The 21,702-nt window shown below is 40.2% G+C and overlaps 1 protein-coding gene and 1 non-coding gene across 2 annotated transcripts in view; one reads left to right on the top strand and one right to left on the bottom strand.

Moving 5' to 3' along the window:
* Positions 1-21,702, bottom strand: part of BAG4 (BAG cochaperone 4) — a 30,803-nt gene that overhangs the window by 7,149 nt on the left and 1,952 nt on the right. Inside the window, exons 2-4 of the mRNA XM_061404481.1 lie at positions 7,038-7,145; positions 1,253-1,507; positions 588-842 (exon numbers count right to left, since the gene is read on the bottom strand). Of these exons, the coding sequence (XP_061260465.1) occupies positions 588-842; positions 1,253-1,507; positions 7,038-7,145 (618 nt within the window). The remainder of the gene's footprint in view (positions 1-587; positions 843-1,252; positions 1,508-7,037; positions 7,146-21,702) is intronic.
* Positions 13,010-13,114, top strand: LOC133240170 (U6 spliceosomal RNA). Its single transcript, XR_009734150.1, has one exon. It is a non-coding gene; the product is annotated as a U6 spliceosomal RNA (small nuclear RNA).

Genomic DNA, 21,702 nt, shown 5'->3' with positions numbered 1-21,702 from the left:
AAAATACAGCTCTGAAAAGATAAAAGGCAGAGAATTCCTGAGTATACAGGCTGGAATCTACCCTGAGGTAGGTCATCATCATGAACACCTCATAATCTATCTTTATCACCTCACAATCTGACCAGTGACTTAATAAATGGGAATTAGATAGTCTTTTTCCCCTTAAGAGAGAAAACCTGAAGACAAATCTTAAAAAGGAACCTGGCCACAAGCAAATGATGTTCAAGTGTACAGTTTAATAAAACCATGCTATTTCTCATTGGTTTTGTCTTCTGTCTGGAGATGGAGGTAACAAAATCTAACCTCTGGTTTTAACTTTCAGATAGTATTACAACTAATAAGAAAATGAGCACTTTCCTGTCTTTTAAAAAAAAGGAAATGAACCTAAAACTGCTCTAAAATATAGTCTATTTTAAAACAGAAAAAAAAGGAGGCGGGGGAACTGGGCCACATAAAGTTGTAGGTGATGGCCACCAGCTTTTTGAAACTAGTCCCCCCATTTAACACAGGCCAATGCAGAGAAATCCCATATCGTGCTCTCTTGATTACCCAAACATTAAAAGAACAAAGTTCAGCAGGTCTCCTACCTTAGGCTGCGGGGGTGGCGGTGAAGGAGGTGACTGAGGAGAGCCACTGCTAGGCCACGATGAAGTGCTCTCGTTCATGTAGAGACTCCCCGGTGGTCCTGAGGGCGCAGCTGAAGGCCAGGGGTACCGGGTTCCCATTCCATAAGCACCTGGAGGCGCCCATGAGTCCTCCTGGGGTCGTACAGGGGGTCCTGGTTGTGGAACACTACGATTACCATCCCCATAAGGGTAATGCGGTACGCTCATTCCAGGGTTCTGGGTTGAGAGGAAGGAAATATGCTGGTCATTGCTAAAAAAAACTTAAAGAAGTAATGAAAATATTCTAGCGTAAACAGATCCTGAGCTGCCTCCTCTCTGCTTAACAGTGTATACTTTAGCTGCTACAGGATTAAACTGGGGTATTTCTAAACAGTTGCATACCTTCTCCAAACCTACAAAAGCTTGGTTCCAAAGATATCAGGGGCAGGTTTGGTGACCGTCAAGCTCAGAAGGAATAGAGCCTAAATTTTAACAGCTGAAGCACAGCACAGAATTCCCTGGGAAGTGAACAGAGATTCCTAAAATATTTAAAAATATAAACCTAACCTCTTGAAGTGAACAGAGAAATAAACTTGGTACCATTCATTAACAGTTAAAAACTAAAAAGACAACAGAAGGGCGCTTACCTGTGAAGCAGGATATCCCGGAACCTGCCCCCTAAGAGGGGGTGCTTCAGTCTGGCAGTCCTGCTGGGGGTACATCCAACGGGAGACTGGGGTTGGGCTGTTGCCAGGTGAACGGTAAGTGCTTGGAACCTCTGTGGAGTAATTGGTCTGAGCATACCCAGGTGTGTAATAGGCCCCAGGGTACGAGGCAGTATTTGTCCCCGGGCCAGTGGGGTATGGTGGGCCATATCCCCCATTTGTGTAAGAATTCAAACTCTGGAAAAAGCAAAGTTGGAAGAAAAGAGATGAATGAGTACAAGAGCTGAAATGCCCTCACCCTGAGAACTTTGGGAAGAAAGGAGATGAGTAACTAATGAAAATATCAACTACCTAAGCAACCCTTGAGAGGTGGTCTTATATTATTATTGTATACATATATTAAACTGATTATCACTTTACAGTCCCTGTTATAACAGTGGGAAGGTATATTGTGATGAAAGATGAAGTAATGGCCTTAGAACGGTGCTTTTCAACCATTTTCATAAGAACACCTGACAGTTACACCTAACGGGAGGGAGCTTGTCCCCACACACTGGAAAAGGGGCTCTGGGAAACCTGGGAGAATGGCTAAAGAAAGAAGAAAAGGACCCTGATACAACAGAAAGAAAAAAAGACCACAGAGATAGACTGAGCCCTGCCACAGGCTTTGTGTTTACTCTCTCTACTTTTTCAAGCAGGAAAATGGAAATCATTAACTTATTCTGCAGGGTTATTGTAAAAATTAAATGAGATGACATATATAAAGTGCTCAGTACAGTGTCTGGTACATGGTATGCTCAATAACTGATAATTTTTATAATACCATTGTTGTTAGTATAATTATGGCAAGGCCAGGAAATGAACCTGATCTGATTCCAAGCCTTGTTTTTTGTACTGTCTCACACTGCTTCCCAAATTACAGCGGACAGAGACAAATTCCTCACATACTGCTTCCTGCAGTTTTATATCAGCTATCCAGACTATTATTGATACCTAGAATCCTCAGTTTAGTAATCCAAATAAGACTAAAGCTAAACTTTAAATGATTACCTTCAGGTTTTCCGTTAATTTCTACTCTACCTTGTAAGATGGTAAAAATGAAATCAACTTTTCCTGGACTCATCCTTCTAAAACTAGACAGTCTTTCCCATTTTAGGTAGAAGAAGAAGCTTGTGATAATAAAATAGACTTATTGTGGTGATCATTTGATAATGTACACAAATATCAAATCATTATGTTCTACATCTGAAATGAATACTAAATGTCAACTATACCTCAATTAAAAGAGTAGAATCCTGATACCTTCTACAGTTGTTAATGATTAAAGAAAATGAAATTTAAATCTGATTCCAAGTCTACCACATCAAAAAGAGGGACAGGGACTTCCCTGGCAGTCCTGTGGTTAAGCCTCGCATTCCCATCTCAGGGGGCATGGACTCAATCCCTGGCGGGGGAACTAAGACCCCCCATGCTGCAGGGCACACTCCCCTCACCAAAAAAAATAAAATCCCTTATACAACATACACAGCTGAAGACGATTAAAAAAAAAAGAATGTGACTTTGTACCGTTATTCAACTTCTAGAAGTCCTTCCTAAGGGACTTTCCCTAAGGGAATCATTTCCTAAGGAAATGATTCAATTAGAGAAAAAGTTATAAGCATGGATTTGTTCATCAGAGTATGATTCACCATCACGCAGTATTGAAAGCAACCTACACGTCCTGCACTGATGGAATGATTAGGTCAGTTATAGGCTATTCATTGAAGGAATTTTATTCCGTCTTAAAATTCATTGTAGAATTGACCAGACATCTATTGACATTAAAGAATTATTTTTAGTGTTTATTTCTTTAAGCTTTAATAATGGCATTGTGGTAATGTTTTAAAAACGACCCTGTATATTAAAGATATATACTTAAGTATTTACAAGAGAAATAATGTGATATTCGGAATTTTCTTCAAAGCACATTAAGGACATGGGTGAAACATGAGGGCCATGTATTGATGATACTTGCTGAAGCTGAGTAAGGGGTACATGGGAGATCACTGTGCTATCCCATTACTTTGGATTATGTTTGAAAATTTCCGTTATTAAAAAAAAAAAAAAGAGAGTTCTTGTTATTTCACCCTGTAACAAGTACATAAGATAACCAAAAAGTAATATTAAAAAGTATATGTAAAATAAGTTTAAAACTGGATAAATATAACTGGGAGAAGGCTGAAAACAAATTTACCAGAATATGGACATATTATGATGACAGAGTGGCTTGTCTCTCTTTTATTTCCCAAGTATTTAGTAATAAAGTTGTATTATTTTTATAGAAAAAAAATTATGCTATTAAAAATGTCACAAAATCCCAAGTATGTCTAGAAACTGGTGGGCTGCACAGACCATAGCTACTTCCATCTAGTCCAATTTTTTTCATAAAGGGAAACTTGTATCTAAAGACAGCAAGCTGGGATTTGAAACCTGTCAGCTGATATGGCAACAGATAAAATCTGAAACTGATCCACTATAAGGAGAATTAAACAAAATCTCTGACAGTCATTGAATTTCTGTAAGACGTCTCATTCTGGATTCCAGAAAAATCAAGAGACTGGAGCTCTTAAAACTCAAAACATATTCCAAGTGCTGCTTTTGTTCTAGAGGTAAATGTAAATATGACTCAGCATTTGAAAGTCAAAATACTGTCACACCATATGGTGTCTCACTGCAAGCTGAAGATTATCCGGGAGGAAATACTTCTTCCAAAAGTTGGTTTTACAATTGATGGACTGCTTATAGATGTAGAATCCAAAGGGGAGAAAAGTAGCCAGGTCTCTCACCCAGAAAGTGATACACTGTTAATGGATTCCCTTTCCATTTGGTAATATATGACTATCAACAGCAAACAGACCCAATCCAAGTGGGAAAAATTACTTTTCCATTAGCAACACCACGATTCCTCCTGTTTTGGTTATCTCGAAAAACATGGAAAGCTTCACCACAAAAGGACTCCAAGCCTTCATAATTATCAGCAGTCAACATCACCTTGAGTTTCTCCTGACACTTGCTTTTGGAACTGCCCAGTTTATCATCATCCACTGGTCATTTCCTCAAGCATCATCTCTACTTATAGAACTGGTCCAATTCTTGTCTCACAAGAGCTCCAAACCACGGTACTTAATAAGCTATATTTGACAATCCAGTTCTCCTTTAAATTAAATGAACAGGTTATTACAGGTTCTGACCAAAGTCCTTTTGCATCATGATTTCTCAACTTAGAACATTTAGAATGAAGAAGACTTCAGTTGTCTTTCTCTGAGCATTTCTATTCCCAGGCACTCAGCGTTCTGTGGTGAAATCTTCCAGAAGTCAGGAGAATTATCTTCTTTATTAGAAAATCAATGTGAAACATCTGTCTTTCCTCCTTTAGATATGTGGGGAAAGCAGCTTTAGAAAAACAAGTTGCATTTGTGACCAATGAGAGGGTTTTAAACAAACAACAACAGAAAAAAACTACCACAGGGACTTCCTCGCTGGCCCAGTGGTTAAGACTCTGAGCCTCAGCACAGAGTTTGATCCCCAGTCAGGCAAACGAACCAAAAACCCCCACCACAATCATTACTAGAAAACCTGTGTGTTTACCATACTTTTCCTAAGTACCCTCTGGGTCAATAGATCAGAGCTACAACATGCATGATTACAACAATCAGAGTCAGAAGAACATGTATTAGCCTTGCAATCCTTACAGACCATGACTAAGCATAATCAAATGATCACAGTTCAGAGATGTTTCAGAGTTTTTAAATCTTCTGAAGAGCAGGTTGGCAGCAAAGAAAATAAAGAAGTTCTTGGCTCTCTAATCACTGTGAAAAGTAATCTGGTTGTATTAAATAAAGATGTACATACCCAAACCCACCAATTCCACACAGTAGGGATATGCTTGTCTCGTATGTCATACAATAGAAAAGGGAAAAACAATGCTGAGTTAAAAAAAGCAAGCTGCAAGAGAATGCTAGGATGAAACCACTTACATCAAGTTTAAAAACTTGATAATATTTTAAAATAAAATGTTTTAAAAATGTTAAATTGTACTATAAAAATGCATATACAAGTAGTAAAAGCATAAAAACACATATGATACATAAATATAACTTCAGCTTCAATCCCTGATTGGGGAACCAAGATCCTGCAAGCCATGGGCCATCATACACAAAAACTTTTTTTAAATGGGCAGAGGATCTGAATAGACATTTTCCCAAAGAAGACATACAAGATGGCCAGCAGGTACATGAAAAGGTGCTCAATATCCCTAATCACCAGGAAAATGCAAATCAAAGCCACAGTGACACGCCACCTCACCCATTCTAGAATGGCTATGCTCAAAAAGACAATAAGTACTGGGTGAGGATGCTGAGAAAAGGAACTCTTGTGTACTGCTGATGGGAAGGTAAACTGGGACAGCCACTATGGAAAACAGTATGGAGATGCGTCAAAAACTAAAATCAGAACTACCGTATGATCCAGCAATTCCATTTCTGGGAATACGTTCAAAGGGAACAAAAACACCAACTTAAAAAGTTATCAGTACCCCCATGTTCACTGCAGCATTATTTAAATAGCCAAGACACAGAAACAGCCTAAATGTCCAGCAGTGGATGAATGAATGAAAAAAAGGGAGACAGATATATACACACACAATGGAGTATTATTTAAGCAAAAAACCAAGGAAATCTTGCCACTGGGACAACACGGATGGACCTCGAAGGCGTTAAGTTAAATGTGATGCACAGACAAATACTATGTGATCTCATTTATGTGTAAAATCTAAAAAACAAACGAACAAACAAAAAAAGCCAACTCACAGATACAGACAACAGACTGGTGGTTCCAGAGGTAGAGCAGTGGGTTGGTGGTCAAAGGGTACAAACTTCCAGTTATAAAATAAATAAACCACAGAACGCAACATGTACTCTAGCAACTATAGTTAGATACTGCATTTTACATTTAAAAACTGACTGAGAGAGTTTTTCTCAAAAGTTTTCATCACAGAGGCTTTCCTGGTGGCTCAGTGGTAAAGAATCTGCCTGCCCCTGCAGGGGACATGGGTTCGATCCCTGATCCGGGAAGATCCCACATGCCACAGAGCAACTAAGCCCCTGCACCACAACTACTGAGCCCAGAAACTACAACTACTGAAGCCCTGGCAGCCTAGAGCTTGTTCATTGCAACAGAAACCACTGCAATGAGAAGCCCACGTGCCACACACAACTAGAGAGCAGACCCTGCTCTCCACAATTAGGGAAAGCCTGCGTAGCAAGGAAGACCCGGCTGCAGCCAAAAACAATACATTAAAAACTTCTTTGATCACAGAAAACAAAACTTTGTAACTATGTATGGTAACAGATGTTAACTAGACTTATGTGGTGATCATTTTAGAAAGTAAACAAATACTGAATCTTTACATTATACACCTAAAAGTAATAATAACATTATATGTCAATTATAGCTCCATAAAGTAACAAATTTTTAGAAATAGGTACATTTTGCATTTGTTGTTTCCAGGTCCTGAGAAATAATCTATCATGAGTCAAGCCACTTCTGCCTTACATAGTATCTGCCTAGATATTTCCCTACCTCTGCGTTAAAAATGTTAAAATGATTAAGATAGACTCCATTACATAACAAAACCCCACACATCTTTACTATAAAATCTCCACAGGTTCTGAAAATAAATCAGATCATCAAGAGAAAATTCAGAAAGTTTATCAATTTCAGATCATACCTGGCTTTGCATTTCCGGTCTTACAGGGTATGTACTTGGGTAAGGAGCCCGAGGTCGGGCAGCAGAATTCCAATAGTTAGAATTGTAACTAGGATATGGTGGCTGCTCCTAAGGGAAAAAAGGAAAGTAAATTCACTTTTACTAACATCCTTACGTCATTCTGAAAAGCTGATATAGAGGCAGGTGTAAGCATGGAAAAAGTCAAGAGACAAAAAGCAATGGGACCCCACTCTAAAATCACTCGTTATTAAAACTGATGCAGATACACGGTAAACTGTGCGTCCGAGAACAAAGCAGTTATTAACTATTCTTGTGTATTATGCCAAGTATATTCAATAACAAATGATAATATCTACTATGTCCAGACAATTAGCAAAACCGGCGACATTCAATTCCTTTACCCCTCTCCAATCCCTAACCCATCACTACTAATTTAATGAGTGCAGCGCAATTAGTTCTTTGCCATTGTTAAGAGTAGTATTTACTTATCTCAACAGCTTTGCAACTTGTAGTTGATATTTTACTATTAAGTGAAAAGTGAAGTTGCTCAGTCGTGTTCAACTCTTTGAGACCCCATGGACCAGGCTCTGCTGTCCATGGGATTCTCTGGGCAAGAGTATTGGAGTGAGTTGCCATTTCCTTCTCCAGGGAGTCTTCCCAACCCAGGGATGAACCTGGGTCTCGCGCATTGCAGGCAGATGCTTTTACCTTCTGAGCCACCAGGGAAGTCTTTTACTATTAAACTTGACTTCAAATGCAAACGTCTTCAATACTCAACTTCTTTGCCTGCCACACCCCTAGGTTTTTTTACATTCTACTTTCTGCTATGGCTAAGCTTTCTTCTGGCAGCCCAATGCGAGAGACCCGGGTTCGATCCCTGGGTTGGGAAGACCCCCTGGAGAAGGAAATGGCAACCCACTCCAATACTCTTACCTGGAGAATCCCATGGATGGCAGGGCCCGTCCATAGGGTCTCAAGCAGTATCAGAAAATTAGGTAAAATAATTACCACTCAAAGAAGAAAATCTAGCTATGACATTAATTTCTACAGCTTTCACTCTAATCATTTGCATAAGCCAATATAGTCTGATAAGAAACAAGATCAACTCAAAACTTCTCAGGCTATTTTAATATATGTACTTTTATCCCATAAATTGAGCTATTTTACTTTGAGCTTTATAGTTTAATTTTAAGCTTAAATAGGATCTTCAAATCTTCAAATATGGTTTCACAAAGAAATTCACTGGCAGTTGTAGTCACTGAGAATTTAATTATCACCATCTGAGCTTAACTGCACTGCTTACCAGTTTCATAACACTTTGTTTTCAAAGCATGCAGTTATTCCACATGACATTATACAAGCTGGGCAAGTAGCATCTCCTTTACATAATATAGCAACTAGAGCAATACAGAAACGAGCAAACTTCACACCCTAACAACCAGATTTCTCAATCAAGCAAATTCCTCTGATTATTAACTACCTTCCTTCCCCCAATTAAGTGGCATTTGACTCAGTTGTTTCTCTCTAACAAAGAATTTGAATCTTAATTAAAAAGAAGTGAAAAGACAAGAGTTGAAGCTGACTCACCCCAGCAATGCTGAACCGACACCTAAATCCCCAGAACGTCCTTGGTTTCTGTCCTTTCCTACTGATTCTCCAAAGCCCCCTCACATTTTTACTGCCTCTCTACCCTCCCTCTCCTCTCTCCTTCCTTACTCAGCTTTCCAACACCTTCATCCCTTACCACTCTCCCTCAGATGTACTCACCCTGCAAAAACCAACTACCCACTGACTTCCCATCTGCACTTCACCTAAGTATCAGTGGAGAGAAACACAAGCTCTCTGGTTTCACACAAGCAGATACTCAGCACTGCCTAACAACCATACCACCCTTCCTCAGTATGTTCATCCCACTCTGCACAGCAACTACTAATACTTCACCTTCTTGTCCCCTCAGACCTCCAGCATCCTCTTATGATGACACCCCTCACTCATCAACTGGTAACTTTATCTCATCCTTCACGCACACACACAAAGCAGCATTCAGACAGAAACTGTCTTCCTACTTTCTGAAGTTAGCAATCTGTCCCTGTCTTCTCAGAATGTGTGAATGAACTGTCTTTGGCCCTATTAAAAGGCCAAATCCTTCCTGATAGCTCTGGACCACATAACTTCTTACCATCTACAGAACTTTCACGAATTATCTTTCTCCTAGTAGAGCAGATTGCCTCTCTTAAAATACCAACTTGCCCTCAAGACTATCCTAAACAAATATTAAAACCTATTTTTAAACTACTATAATTAACAGTGTGACAAGTGATTGGGTGTCTAATGAACAATAACTTGACTAACAATAACCTGATAGTTGCTGAAGATGAGTGATGGTATCTGAGGATTTTATTACACTAGTTTCTCTACTTTTACAAAATGAATGTGTCACAAGTTTCATAACAAAAAGTTAAAAATCAAAGCTATGGGGCACAAGGTAGACTTCCCCTAAATACATCCTGTTTTGTACACTTGACTTTAGAATAATTATGAACATTTTACATAATTATGAAAGATAATGACGTATTTTTAAATCCCTGAAAAGAAGCAAAATAAAATAAACACTAAATATTGAATTGATAAGACAACTTCACAGAAGGAAATTCTTACGAGTGAGTATAAAGCACAGTAATCTGACCAACATTACAACTGAGGTAAATAGTCTGTAGACTCCCCCAAATGAATTTTTCAGTAACCATATTAATAATTATCAACATTGTTGGTACTGCTAATGAATGATTACACTGGTGTGATTGGAAATTAGTATTTTCATAATGGGAGATGAGGGATACAAGAATAATGGAATAAGAGGTTTCCCAGGCGGCTCCGTGATAAAACATCCGCTTGCAATGCATGAGACGCAGGAGATGTGGGTTCAATCCCTCGGTTTGGAAAGATCTCCTGGAGGACGGCGTGGCAACCCACTCCAGTATTCTTTTCTGAAAACTCCTATGGACAGAGAAGCCTGGTGGGCTACAGTCCATGGGGTCGCAAAGAACTGGACACGATTGAGCGTCAGCGCACACACACGTTTCACTCATTTATTTCAACAAATGTGTTCAAGGACCCACGATTAACCAAGCACTGCAGTGTGTGGACAAACAGGGGAGGCCCCACGGAGTTTACATGCCACAGAGGAGGTAGATAAACCGTAAGCAAATAATCAACAACAGCAGAAAGAATAATGACTTAAAACCCCCACAGCCCGGGAATTCCTCACTTCCACTGCAGGGTGCACGAGTTCCATCCCTGGCTGGGGAACAAAGATCCTGCAAGCCGCCCAGCAGGGCTAAACAAAAGACCGTATAGTCCTTAAATTTATGTGAAAATTTTAGTTTGAATTCAAACTGTACCTTAAAAAAAAAAACTCTGACAAATTGATAACCACACATATACAAAAAAATTAATTCAAGTAACTCTTCAACAATCTTCTGAAGGATATCCTTAACGGTATACCTTCTAAAGGTAAAGAAATGCAAAGAAATATTAAATTAATAACATGCTATCAGTAATATTAGTGTTTTAAGTTTTCAACTATTTTGTGTGTATTATAGAATAAAGGAAATCAATAAATAAAACAGTATTACTGAGAACCAGTATTTTCACATGGAAAAGGATAATATATTGACTAGAAAAAGATGAAGATGAATTGTGCATGGTGGATGTAAACTGGAGGAACAGGTATAAATTCACATATTTTAAAAATGTAATTTAACCTTGTATGCAAAACAGAGAAATACGGGTAAGTGACAGCATGCAGGTGTTAAATAAAGGACTTAGAAGTCAACACAAATTCTAATAACTCTTTTGCACCCCTGCCCTCCACCTTGAGACCAGCATATTCCACATAGGAGCTGTCATTTGAACCCAGCCCAGGACCTGAAGATGAGCCCCTGCAGCGACCACACAGAACGTGAGCAGGAAACATTCACTGCTGTTAAGCTACAACTCGGAGTTGTTTTTTACTACAGGAAAAATCAACTGATGAGATAACTAAACATCCAGTTGGAAACATAACCATACATAAAAAAGAATTATTCCTAATGACTTTTAAATCGTATTACTTTGTACATTCTCAGTGGAATATATTCCAAGGACCAGGTAAACTGTAAAGAAACCTAAACTCCACCCATGAGTTAACTCTTGGTCAAAATACAGGTATTATTACTTGCTTCATTGAGACATCATTTACTACCATACAATCTGCTCATTTAAACTGTGCAAGTCAATGGTTTTTAGTATATCCAGATATACGAAAGCACTATATGTGATCATCACCACAATCAATTGCAGAACATTTCAAACCTCAAAAGGAAACTGTTTCCATCAGCTACACCCTCCTGTCTGCCATTCCACAGCCCTGCACCACCACTACTCTATCTCTATAGATATGGATACTCTGGGCACTTCATAGAAGTGGTAGCATATATCATACAATATGTGATTTGTGGTATAAATTGTGACTGGCTTCTTCCACTTATGACTTAGGAAATTACAAGGGTTTCCAAGAGACCTATGCCAAAAACCTGGGGTAGAGATCAATACATATATATTTTTTTCTATTCTCTCACAGAGCACAGAGTTGAATCTTTTTTTTTTAATCCAGTCTGACAATCCCTGTCTTTGACTGGACTGTTTAACCTATTCACAGTTGATGCTATTATTGATATAGTTGGATTTACATCTGCCATTTTACTTTTTGTTTTCTATATCTCATATTTGGTTTTGTGCCTCTATTCTTCCTTTACTGCTTTTGCAGCCAGTGAGTATTTTCTAATGCAGCTTTTTAATTTCTTTACTGAGTATATATAAATATTTGTGGAGCTGTTAAACTCCACAAATTTCCAGCTAATTTCTCTACTATTTCAACAAGACCCTGGGATGTGAATTGTTCCACAAACCAATCCAATCACATTTGGGGTCCTTGGAAGGGACACCTCCCAAAGTCTGTGTCTGAAATGTGTTCTGACTCCAATCGGCTCCTCCCAGCTATCTTTTCCCCCAGTTCTCTCCAGCTAACTAGCTAGCCTACAGTTTTAGTCTTTATTTGCAATGAATCTACCAATCTCCTCCCAACTGCCTTTCACAACTACCTCTAAATTTCTGAGAACATCCCCAGGCTTCAGGTTAGCCATATTCTGATGCAAATAAAGTCAGTTCCTTTGGGAAAACATCAGGACCTACTGGTTTTACAGCTTCCGCCTCCAGAGAAAAATGTCTGAGCCACATTCTGCAGTTGGGTTGGGGACAAGGGTGTGCTTCTGTGAGTCACCCATGCTTTAAGAGCTGAGCACCTGGAAGAGGGAAGACAGGAACCTCAGGCCTTCCCAGCTCGCCTCCAAGCCAGGGAAAGGGTGATCAGAGCCCCGGTGTCCTGCTCAAGGTAAAGCCCCCATTCCACAGGGAGGGTCAGGGTTGGGGTAGAAACACAGCTACTAACCGCGCTAGCCCGGTCTGTGGCCTCTGCAACAGTAGCTGGGGGCGAGATGAGCAATGCTGACGTGCTGTTCTCCCAGGATGGCTGGGACCTGGGGAGCCAGCAGCTTTGTTTTATTTGCCATCCAGTCTGGAATGGAGTTTCTGTATCACTGAGCCGGGGTGGGAGAGGTGGAGGATCCCACAGAATCTCACTACTCTTACTGAGTTTGAGTACATCTTCTATCATAAATGTTTCTTCGTTTGCTAAATTAAATTCCCTGAGACGATTTCCAGAGACTTTAATATGGTTGTTTTAAAAATATTTTTCACCAGTTTCATGGAGGACTGGGCCCACAAGAGCTCCTCACGCTGTCATGCCCGAGTTGGAACCTGGCATTATTTTAAAGTTATTTTATATGTTATTGCAAGACTGAATTAATATGAGTATTTGTAATTACCTTAATATTGTTAAGAAACCAAGATTTCATATAAAAGTAATAAATACAGTGCTCACTTCAGCAGCACATATACTAAAATTGGAATGATAACAGAGATTATTATGCCCCCTGCACAAGGATGACACGCAAATTTGTGAAACTTTCCATATTTTTTGATAACACTGTATCGTAAGTGATTAAAACTAGCTAATTAGCTAAGAGAATAGAACTTAAGTATTCTCATTAAAAAAAAAAAGATAAATATGTGAGGTGCAATGAATGTGTTAATTCTTGATGGTGAGAATCCTTTCACAACATACACATATAGCAAATTATCATGTTGTATGCTTTCAATATATTACAATTTCATTTGTTAACTGTACCTCAATAAAGCTGCAAAAAATTTTAAAAGTAATAAATACAATCTAAGAAGAAAAATAATGACATTAAATTTAAATTAACACAAATATGAACTCATTTATTTTTGTTTTAAAATACTTAGTCACAACATTGAAAATCAACTATACGTCAATAAAAAAATCTTAAATGCTCATTTTGTATAACTCTGTTCATTTAAAAGGTCTAGAAGCAATGACAACACAATAGCAATCAGTACACCTCACACCAAATGTAACTTCTGTACTAGTGATCTTAAAAACTATTAGCCTTCAGCAAGGAGATCAAACCAGTCAATCTTAAAGGAAATCAACCCTGAATTTTCATTGGAAGGATTGATATTGAAGCTGAAGCTCCAATACTTTGGCCACTGAACACAAGGAGCCGACTCATTGGAAGAGACCCTGATGCTGGGAAAGACCGAAACAAAAGGAGAAGGGGGCGGCAGAGGATTAGATGGTTGGACAGCATCACCAACTCAATGAACATGAATCTGAGCAAACTCCGGAAGACACTGAAGGACAGGGAAGCCTGGCGTGCAACAGTCAGTGGGGTCACAATGAGGTGGATACGACTGACTGAACATCTGGCCCTCAACTCCAAACCCAGCATTCTGTAGCTGGCTCTGAGATGCAGGATCAGGTCTGTAAACACTCCTCTTTATCACTTGTTTACTGTTTGATTCTGCCAATAGGGGGCACCAGCTTAGAGGAGGGGAGAATGGACTTGATCCTTCCTGTGTGCTTGCTTGCCTCCAGTTTCTGCGACTGCCAGGCCAGCAAAGCCCGGCAACCTGCAGGCAGTGTCGGCCAGCAGCCGTCTCCAGACTCCTCTGGTTTCCTAAGAACTCCCACGGAAGTACCAATGCCAGTGCCTCCTTGGTTCCAGTGACACAGGTCATTCTTCCAAGTTTCCAGGTTCTATTAATTCCACAATCTCTCCCTCTTTATTCCCCAGCCCCAGGAACTGAGGTTGTTCCCTGCCATATCTTCTGAGTTACTTCCATATTCTCTTTTTACCTCTTCAGATCTCCAACACCCATTTAACTACTTTCCTAAATCAAATTCTAACGAACTAGTATAGGTTCTATTTTCCTACCTGGATCCTGACACATATAGCTTCTAAATAAAATTCTCTAATTAAAACAAAACAAAACAAAATCAAGATGTCTTAATGGAATGGCTGAGTATAACATCTGGGACAGGCTATATAACAAGCCTGGCAAATCTTGTACCAGAAATCAAAGAAACAGTCAAATATCAATGGGTCATGTCAAAAGAACTCTGAACCCAAGAAGAGGGGTAGGGTCTCCCATTGGCTTAATATAAGATCATTTAAGCAATAAAAAGAATGACTGCAACTGACTGAAACACACTTGAAATATTGAATGTATACGTATAGACATAAGTATATGTTATACAAATGAGCTCATAAAAATATTTTTTAAAATAACACAGTTCAAAAAAAAATAAAATAAAATAACACAGTTCTTTTTCTGTAATTTTAATGCGGTTTAGAGATGAAAAAATACTTTTCCATTTTATCCTCAGAGTCCTTTTTTTTTAAAAGGTGGATTAAATTTTTATACCTTGATTGTGATAGTGCTTACATAATCATATGCATTTGTCAAAATTCACAGAGCTATCCCTTAAAAATGGTGACAAAGAGTGAACTCAGTGAAGCAGTAAAAATTATTATTTGTATTAAGTCTTAATTTAAAAGATTGCCTTTGCTTTTTTTCCCCCTTTTGGACAAAATGGAACAAATCTAAAAATATTCCCAATAACAATGAAAGTCTGCAGCTCAACGCCTTCCTAACATGACACTAATTCTGTGAAATAGCATTTGGTTTCACAGGAAGCTGGCTGAAGCTGTTCTAAAACCAAGTTGCCAATTTTATCATGTGCCCAAGTCTTTCCAAACCTTTTATGTGCTGTCTGAAACTAGCCAAAGGTGATGCTAAAAGATGATATAGACAAATATGATAAAAGGTTTTTACAAGTGAGACTATTATGAATTAAAATTCTTGTGACAAAGGAAATTTTATTAAAATAATGCAAGTTTACTTTCTTCTCTTTTGAAAAGAAATACCTAAATCTCAGGTGAAGGCTGAAGTCAACTCCCTTCATATTTATCATAGAACTATCTAGTCCCATAAGAAGTGGATATATGGTTAACTTTACAAAGTGATTTGCCACCACGCCTCCAAAAATATCTCCAGCCCAGACAAATCAAACAGCAGAGGAATCTGAGTAGTCCTGGTTCTATCTAAGATCCCTTTACAAATTTTTTTTTTCCCCCCACAAGAATTAGACAAAAATTATTAGAAAACTCCCAGGTGGCTTCCCAGGCGGCTCAGTGGTAAAGAATCCACTTGACAATGCAGGAGCTACAGAAATCATGGGTTCAATCCTTGGGTTGGGAAGATCCCCTGGAGAAGGAAATGGCAACTCACTCCAGTATTCCTGCTGGGATAATCCCATGGACAGAGAAGCCTGATGGGCTGCAGTCCATGGGATTGCAAAGAGTTGGATATGACTGAGCACACACACACATGTTAGAAAAATACATTATAAATTATTTTTATAGCAATCTATTCCAAATATCACTAAAAAGCACTTTCTGCTCCTGTATTGGCCCATCATCACAAATCTCAGCTTTATTCTCACATGGGTCTCTGCTGTGCTTCCTACACAGCCTCCTTTTCCCTCGCACCTGCTTCAAACATTCACCATATTGAGTTCCCAGCTATCCCATCCCACTTCTTTTACCCTCAGAAAGCCTCCTGCTTCATCAACCAAGAGCTGGAACTCCTGCAATACCCTCCCCTCCCAACAGCTTCATTTCCCCTTCTCTAGCTCTTAAGGGGGTTTCTCAGGTCTTCCTCAGTTCTTACTCCACCTCTTCCCAAGCCACATTCCATCCTTCTGTTAGTATCTTTTTTCACAATCTACTAGCTTTCTCTCTCCTCTGCTGACAAACATTCTCAAGCCACTGAGTCCTAAAAAGGCTTCCTTCAACCCTGGTTCCCAGTCAAGTGGCCACTTCCTCATTCACTAACAGTTTACACTAGTTGTCTTCCCAAATCCCCCAGTGATTACTTTTACACTATTTTAAAGTCTCACCATTAAAATCAACAATACGTTAACTGCCAATCCAAATGCTTCTCTTCAGTTCTCATATCACTAACCTGCAAAGTAGCAGTGGTCTATATCACATGACATCCTGCTCTTCCTCCTATCCAAGTATTCTCACTCATTGTCTTCTGGGTTCTCTCTGTCACCCTCCTAGATCTCAAAGCTCTCCCCTGGCAGCATAACCCAATCAGGTCATTCACCCACGTTTCCATGTGGTGACTCTCCAATCACTGTCTCCATCCCCTGACTCCCTGCTAAGCCCTACATCTATTGCATTGTTCCCACAGACAACAACTCCTCAATGCCACAGACTGTAAAACTGGACATGGGGAAACAAAAACAGAAAATCTCAGACATCTCATTAATCAGTCGCATACACTGCATCCAGAGCTTGGTAACCACCATCACAAACTGGCTTCCAGCAGAAATGAAATAAAGGTGGGACTTCCCTGGTGGTCCAGTGGTTAAGAATCCACCTTGTAATGCAGGGGAAGGGGGTTCCATCCCCAGCTGTGGAATTAAGATCTCACATCTACACCGCAACGAATGATGCCACACAACGCAACAAAGATCTCACATGCCCCAACTAAGACCTGATGCAGCCAAACAAATCAACATTGTTTTTTAAAAAGAAATGATCCCTAGTTTTTGGTACAAAACTAAACCACATCTTCCCATAAAAACCTGTTCCTTTTCCTTGTTAATCCTGCTGCTGCTAAGTCACTTCAGTCGTGTCCAGCTCTGTGCGACCCCATAGACGGCAGCCCACCAGGTTCCCCGTCCCTGGGATTCTCCAGGCAAGAACACTGGAGTGGGTTGCCATTTCCTTCTCCAATGCATGAAAGTGAAAAGTGAAAGTGGAGTCACTCAGTCATGTCCGGCTCTTAGCGACCCCATGGACTATAGCCTATCAGGCTCCTCCGTCCATGGGATTTTCCAGGCGAGAGTACTGGAGTGGGGTGCCATTGCCTTCTCCTTGTTAATCCTAGGAAATACTAAAAATTCAGAATCCTTCTGTTTCTCCTGCAATCCTCACTTCCAGTTGATATACCACCTTTGAAAATGCCTTTCGAATCTATGTAACTCATTCTGAAACACGTCCAAAAAATAAGTAGACATGGTAAATATAATAAAAGCTAATAAAATCTAGGTAGTGGGTATGTGGGTCTTCACATACAATTTCAACTTTTCTATGTTTGAAATGTTTATAATAAAATGTTGAGGAAAAAAACCTATCTACATTCATTCAGACATTGTTCAAACACATGCCGTTTTCTTTTCTGACCTAATTTGGGAGCCTAACCTGAGCTGTCTCCCCAAACCCTCCCGTTGTAACCATCCTGCAAGATGACCCCCAGTGACCCTGCCTTCTGTATGCACATCTGAGTGAAGATGCCTCCCACACCGTACCGGGGTCAGTCTCTATGACTAGTAATATACAGCATGTGTGAAGGTGTAGCACTTCCAGGATGAGGCTGTAAGAGGCTGCGGCTTCCCGCTCCCGTCCATCTCAGCACTCTCTCAGATGACTTGTTCTTGGGGAGCATGTGAATCACCCCGTTGTTGTTGTTCAGTCACTCAGCCATGTCCAACTCTTCACAACCCCACGACTGCAGCACACCAGGCTTCTCTGTCCTTCACTATCTCCTGGAGCTTGCTCAAACTCATGTCCATTGTGTTGATGATACCATCCAACCATCTCATCCTCTGTCACCCCCTTCTCTCTTGCCCTCAAATTTTCCCAGCATCAGGGTCTTTTCCAATGAGTTGGCTCTTCACATCAGGTGGCCAAAGCACTGGAGTATCACCTTCAGCATCAGTCCTTCCAATGAATATTCAGGGTTGATTTCCTTTAGGATTGATTGACTGGTTTGATCTCCTTGCTGTCCAAGGGACTCTCAAGAGTCTTTTCCAGCACCTCAGTTTGAAAGCATCAATTCTTCGGTGCTCAGCCTTCTTTATGGTTCAGCCCTCACTTCTGTACGTGACTACCTGAAAAACCACAGCTTTGTCTAGACAAACCTCTTTTGGCAAAGTGATATTTTGTTAAAAGCTTTGGGCAGGGCCTGAGATACAGCATTTCCAACAAGCTCCTAGGTGATGTATGTGCTGCAAGCTTAGGAAGCAAACGACAGCACTGCAAGTGTAGCTAACAAGGTAAAAAAGAAAGGAAACAGTAAGAGGTTCTCCATTTTCCCTGCCGTATTCAAACACATTAATATAGAGTCAAGCCTTTGTAGTGGTTCAGAGCAACCTCATCTCGATATGTTCAATTCCATTGCGCAACGCTTCTCAAGCATGATATGCATATGAATCACGTGAGGATCTTATTAATCTGCAGCAGCAGTAAGTATGGAGGAGGAAAGAGTCTGCACTTCTAACAGCCCCCTATCGAAGCTGAAGCTTCTGGTCCATGGCCCACAGCTTTAGAGTAAGGTTTTAAAGGGTTCCTATACCCTTATGATTATACAGTGGAAGTGAGAAATAGATTTAAGGGACTAGATCTGACAGATACAGTGCCTGATGAACTATGGACTGAGGTTCATGACATTGTACAGGAGACAGGGATCAAGACCATCCCCATGGAAAAGAAATGCAAAAAAGCAAAATGGCTGTCTCAAATAGCTGTGAAAAGAAGAGAAGCGAAAAGCAAAGGAGAAAAGGAAAGATATAAGCATCTGAATGCAGAGTTCCAAAGAATAGCAAGAAGAGATAAGAAAGCCTTCCTCAGTGACCAGTGCAAAGAAATAGAGGAAAACAACAGAATGGGAAAGACTAGAGATCTCTTCAAGAAAATTAGAGATACCAAGGGAACATTTCATGCAAAGAGGGGCTCGATAAAGGACAGAAATGGTATGGACCTAACAGAAGCAGAAGATATTAAGAAGAGGTGGCAAGAATACACAGAAGAACTGTACAAAAAAGATCTTCACGACCCAGATAATCACGATGGTGTAATCACTCACCTAGAGCCAGACATCCTGGAATGTGAAGTCAAGTGGGCCTTAGAAAGCATCACTACGAACAAAGCTAGTGGAGGTGATGGAATTCCAGTTGAGCTATTTCAAAACCTCAAAGATGATGCTGTCAAAGTGCTGCACTCAATATGCCAGCAAATTTGGAAAACTCAGCAGTGGCCACAGGACTGGAAAAGGTCAGTTTTCATTCCAATTCCAAAGAAAGGCAATGCCAAAGAATGCTCAAACTACCGCACAATTGCAGTCATCTCACACGCTAGTAAAGTAATGCTCAAAATTTTCCAAGCCAGGCTTCAGCAATATGTGAACTGTGAACTTCCTGATGTTCAAGCTGGTTTTAGAAAAGGCACAGGAACCAGAAATCAAATTGCCAACATCTGGTGGATCGTGGAAAAAGCAAGAGAGTTCCAGAAAAACATCTATTTCTGCTTTATTGATTATGCCAAAGCCTTTGACTGTGTGGATCACAATAAACTGGAAAATTCTGAAAGAGATGGGAATACCAGACCACCTGATCTGCCTCTTGAGAAATGTGTATGCAGGTCAGGAAGCAACAGTTAAAACTGGACATGGAACAACAGACTGGTTCCAAATAGGAAAAGGAGTACGTCAAGGCTGTATATTGTCACTCTGCTTATTTAACTTATATGCAGAGTACATCATGAGAAACGCTGGGCTGGAAGAAGCACAAGCTGGAATCAAGATTGCCGGGAGAAATATCAATATTTCTGCATCTCAGATATGCAGATGACACCACCCTTATGGCAGAAAGTGAAGAGGAACTCAAAAGCCTCTTGATGAAAGTGAAAGAGGAGAGTGAAAATGTTGGCTTAAAGCTCAACATTCAGAAAACGAAGATCATGGCATCTGGTCCCATCACTTCATGGGAAATAAATGGGGAAACAGTGGAAACAGTGTCAGACTTTATTTTTTGGGTCTCCAAAATCACTGCAGATAGTGATTGCAGCCATGAAGTTAAAAGACGCTTACTCCTTGGAAGTAAAGTTATGACCAACCTAGATAGCATATTCAAAAGCAGAGACATTACTTTGCCAACAAAGGTTCGTCTAGTCAAGACTATGGTTTTTCCTGTGGTCATGTATTGATGTGAGAGTTGGACTGTGAAGAAGGCTGAGCGCCGAAGAATTGATGCTTTTGAACTATAGTGTTGGAGAAGACTCTTGCGAGTCCCTTGGACTGCAAGGAGATCCAACCAGTCCATTCTGAAGGAGATCAGCCCTGGGATTTCTTTGGAAGGAATGATGCTAAAGCTGAAACTCCAGTACTTTGGCCACCTCACGCGAAGAGTTGACTCACTGGAAAAGACTCTGATGCTGGGAGGGATTGGGGGCAGGAGGAGAAGGGGACGACAGAGGATGAGAGGGCTGGATGGCCTCACTGACTCGATGGACGTTGAGTCTGAGTGAACTCCAGGAGGTGGTGATGGACAGGGAGGCCTGGCGTGCTGTGATTCATGGGGTTGCAAAGAGTCAGACACGTCTGAACGACTGAACTGAACTGATACCTTTTTTAAGTCTGACATGTTTGACTATGTAAAACTGCAAAAAATATGTCAAAAACCACAAAAAAGTCAAAAGACAAGCCACAAATTTAGAAAAGACATTTGTAGTATGTAGGGCATCACCTTTATCTTTTTTATTAGTTTCCTACTGCTGCCTAAGAAATTATCATCCGATACTTTTTGAGTTTCAAAAATATCTGCCTGAAAAACTCTTGAAATGATTTACAAATGCCCATTACACATTCCAGCTTTATCCTCCACCCCTCCAGCACCATCACCCACCTGTGTGCACACCTGTACTCCACCATACCTAACAACTTCCTGCATGACACTGAGATCTTGACTTCTCTAACCTTAAAAAAAAAAAAAAAAGTCACAAAGTCATGTCCAACTCTTTTGTGACCCGGACTGTAGCCAGCTAGGCTCTTCTGTCCATGGGATTTCATAAGCAAGAACACTGGAATGGGTTGCCATTTCCTTCTCCAGGGGATTTTCCCGACCCAGGGATCGAAACTGGCCGATTCTTTACTGCTGAGCCACCTAGGAAGTCCTCTCTAACCCTAACCAAAAACAAAACATACTTTTGTTTTGATATCACAGCAAGTCCAGGCAGAGTCTTCAGCTCAGCGGGCCTCCCCTCTATCCCTTCAAGTGAGCCTCAGTCTAGTTTGCCTACTTACAGGCCAAGTATTTCATCACGCTACTCCGTCATGGGACCAAAATCCCACA

The sequence above is a fragment of the Bos javanicus genome, chromosome 27 (assembly GCF_032452875.1).
Source record: "Bos javanicus breed banteng chromosome 27, ARS-OSU_banteng_1.0, whole genome shotgun sequence".
NCBI lineage: Eukaryota > Metazoa > Chordata > Mammalia > Artiodactyla > Bovidae > Bos > Bos javanicus.
This window is presented reverse-complemented; position numbering and strand designations above follow the sequence as displayed.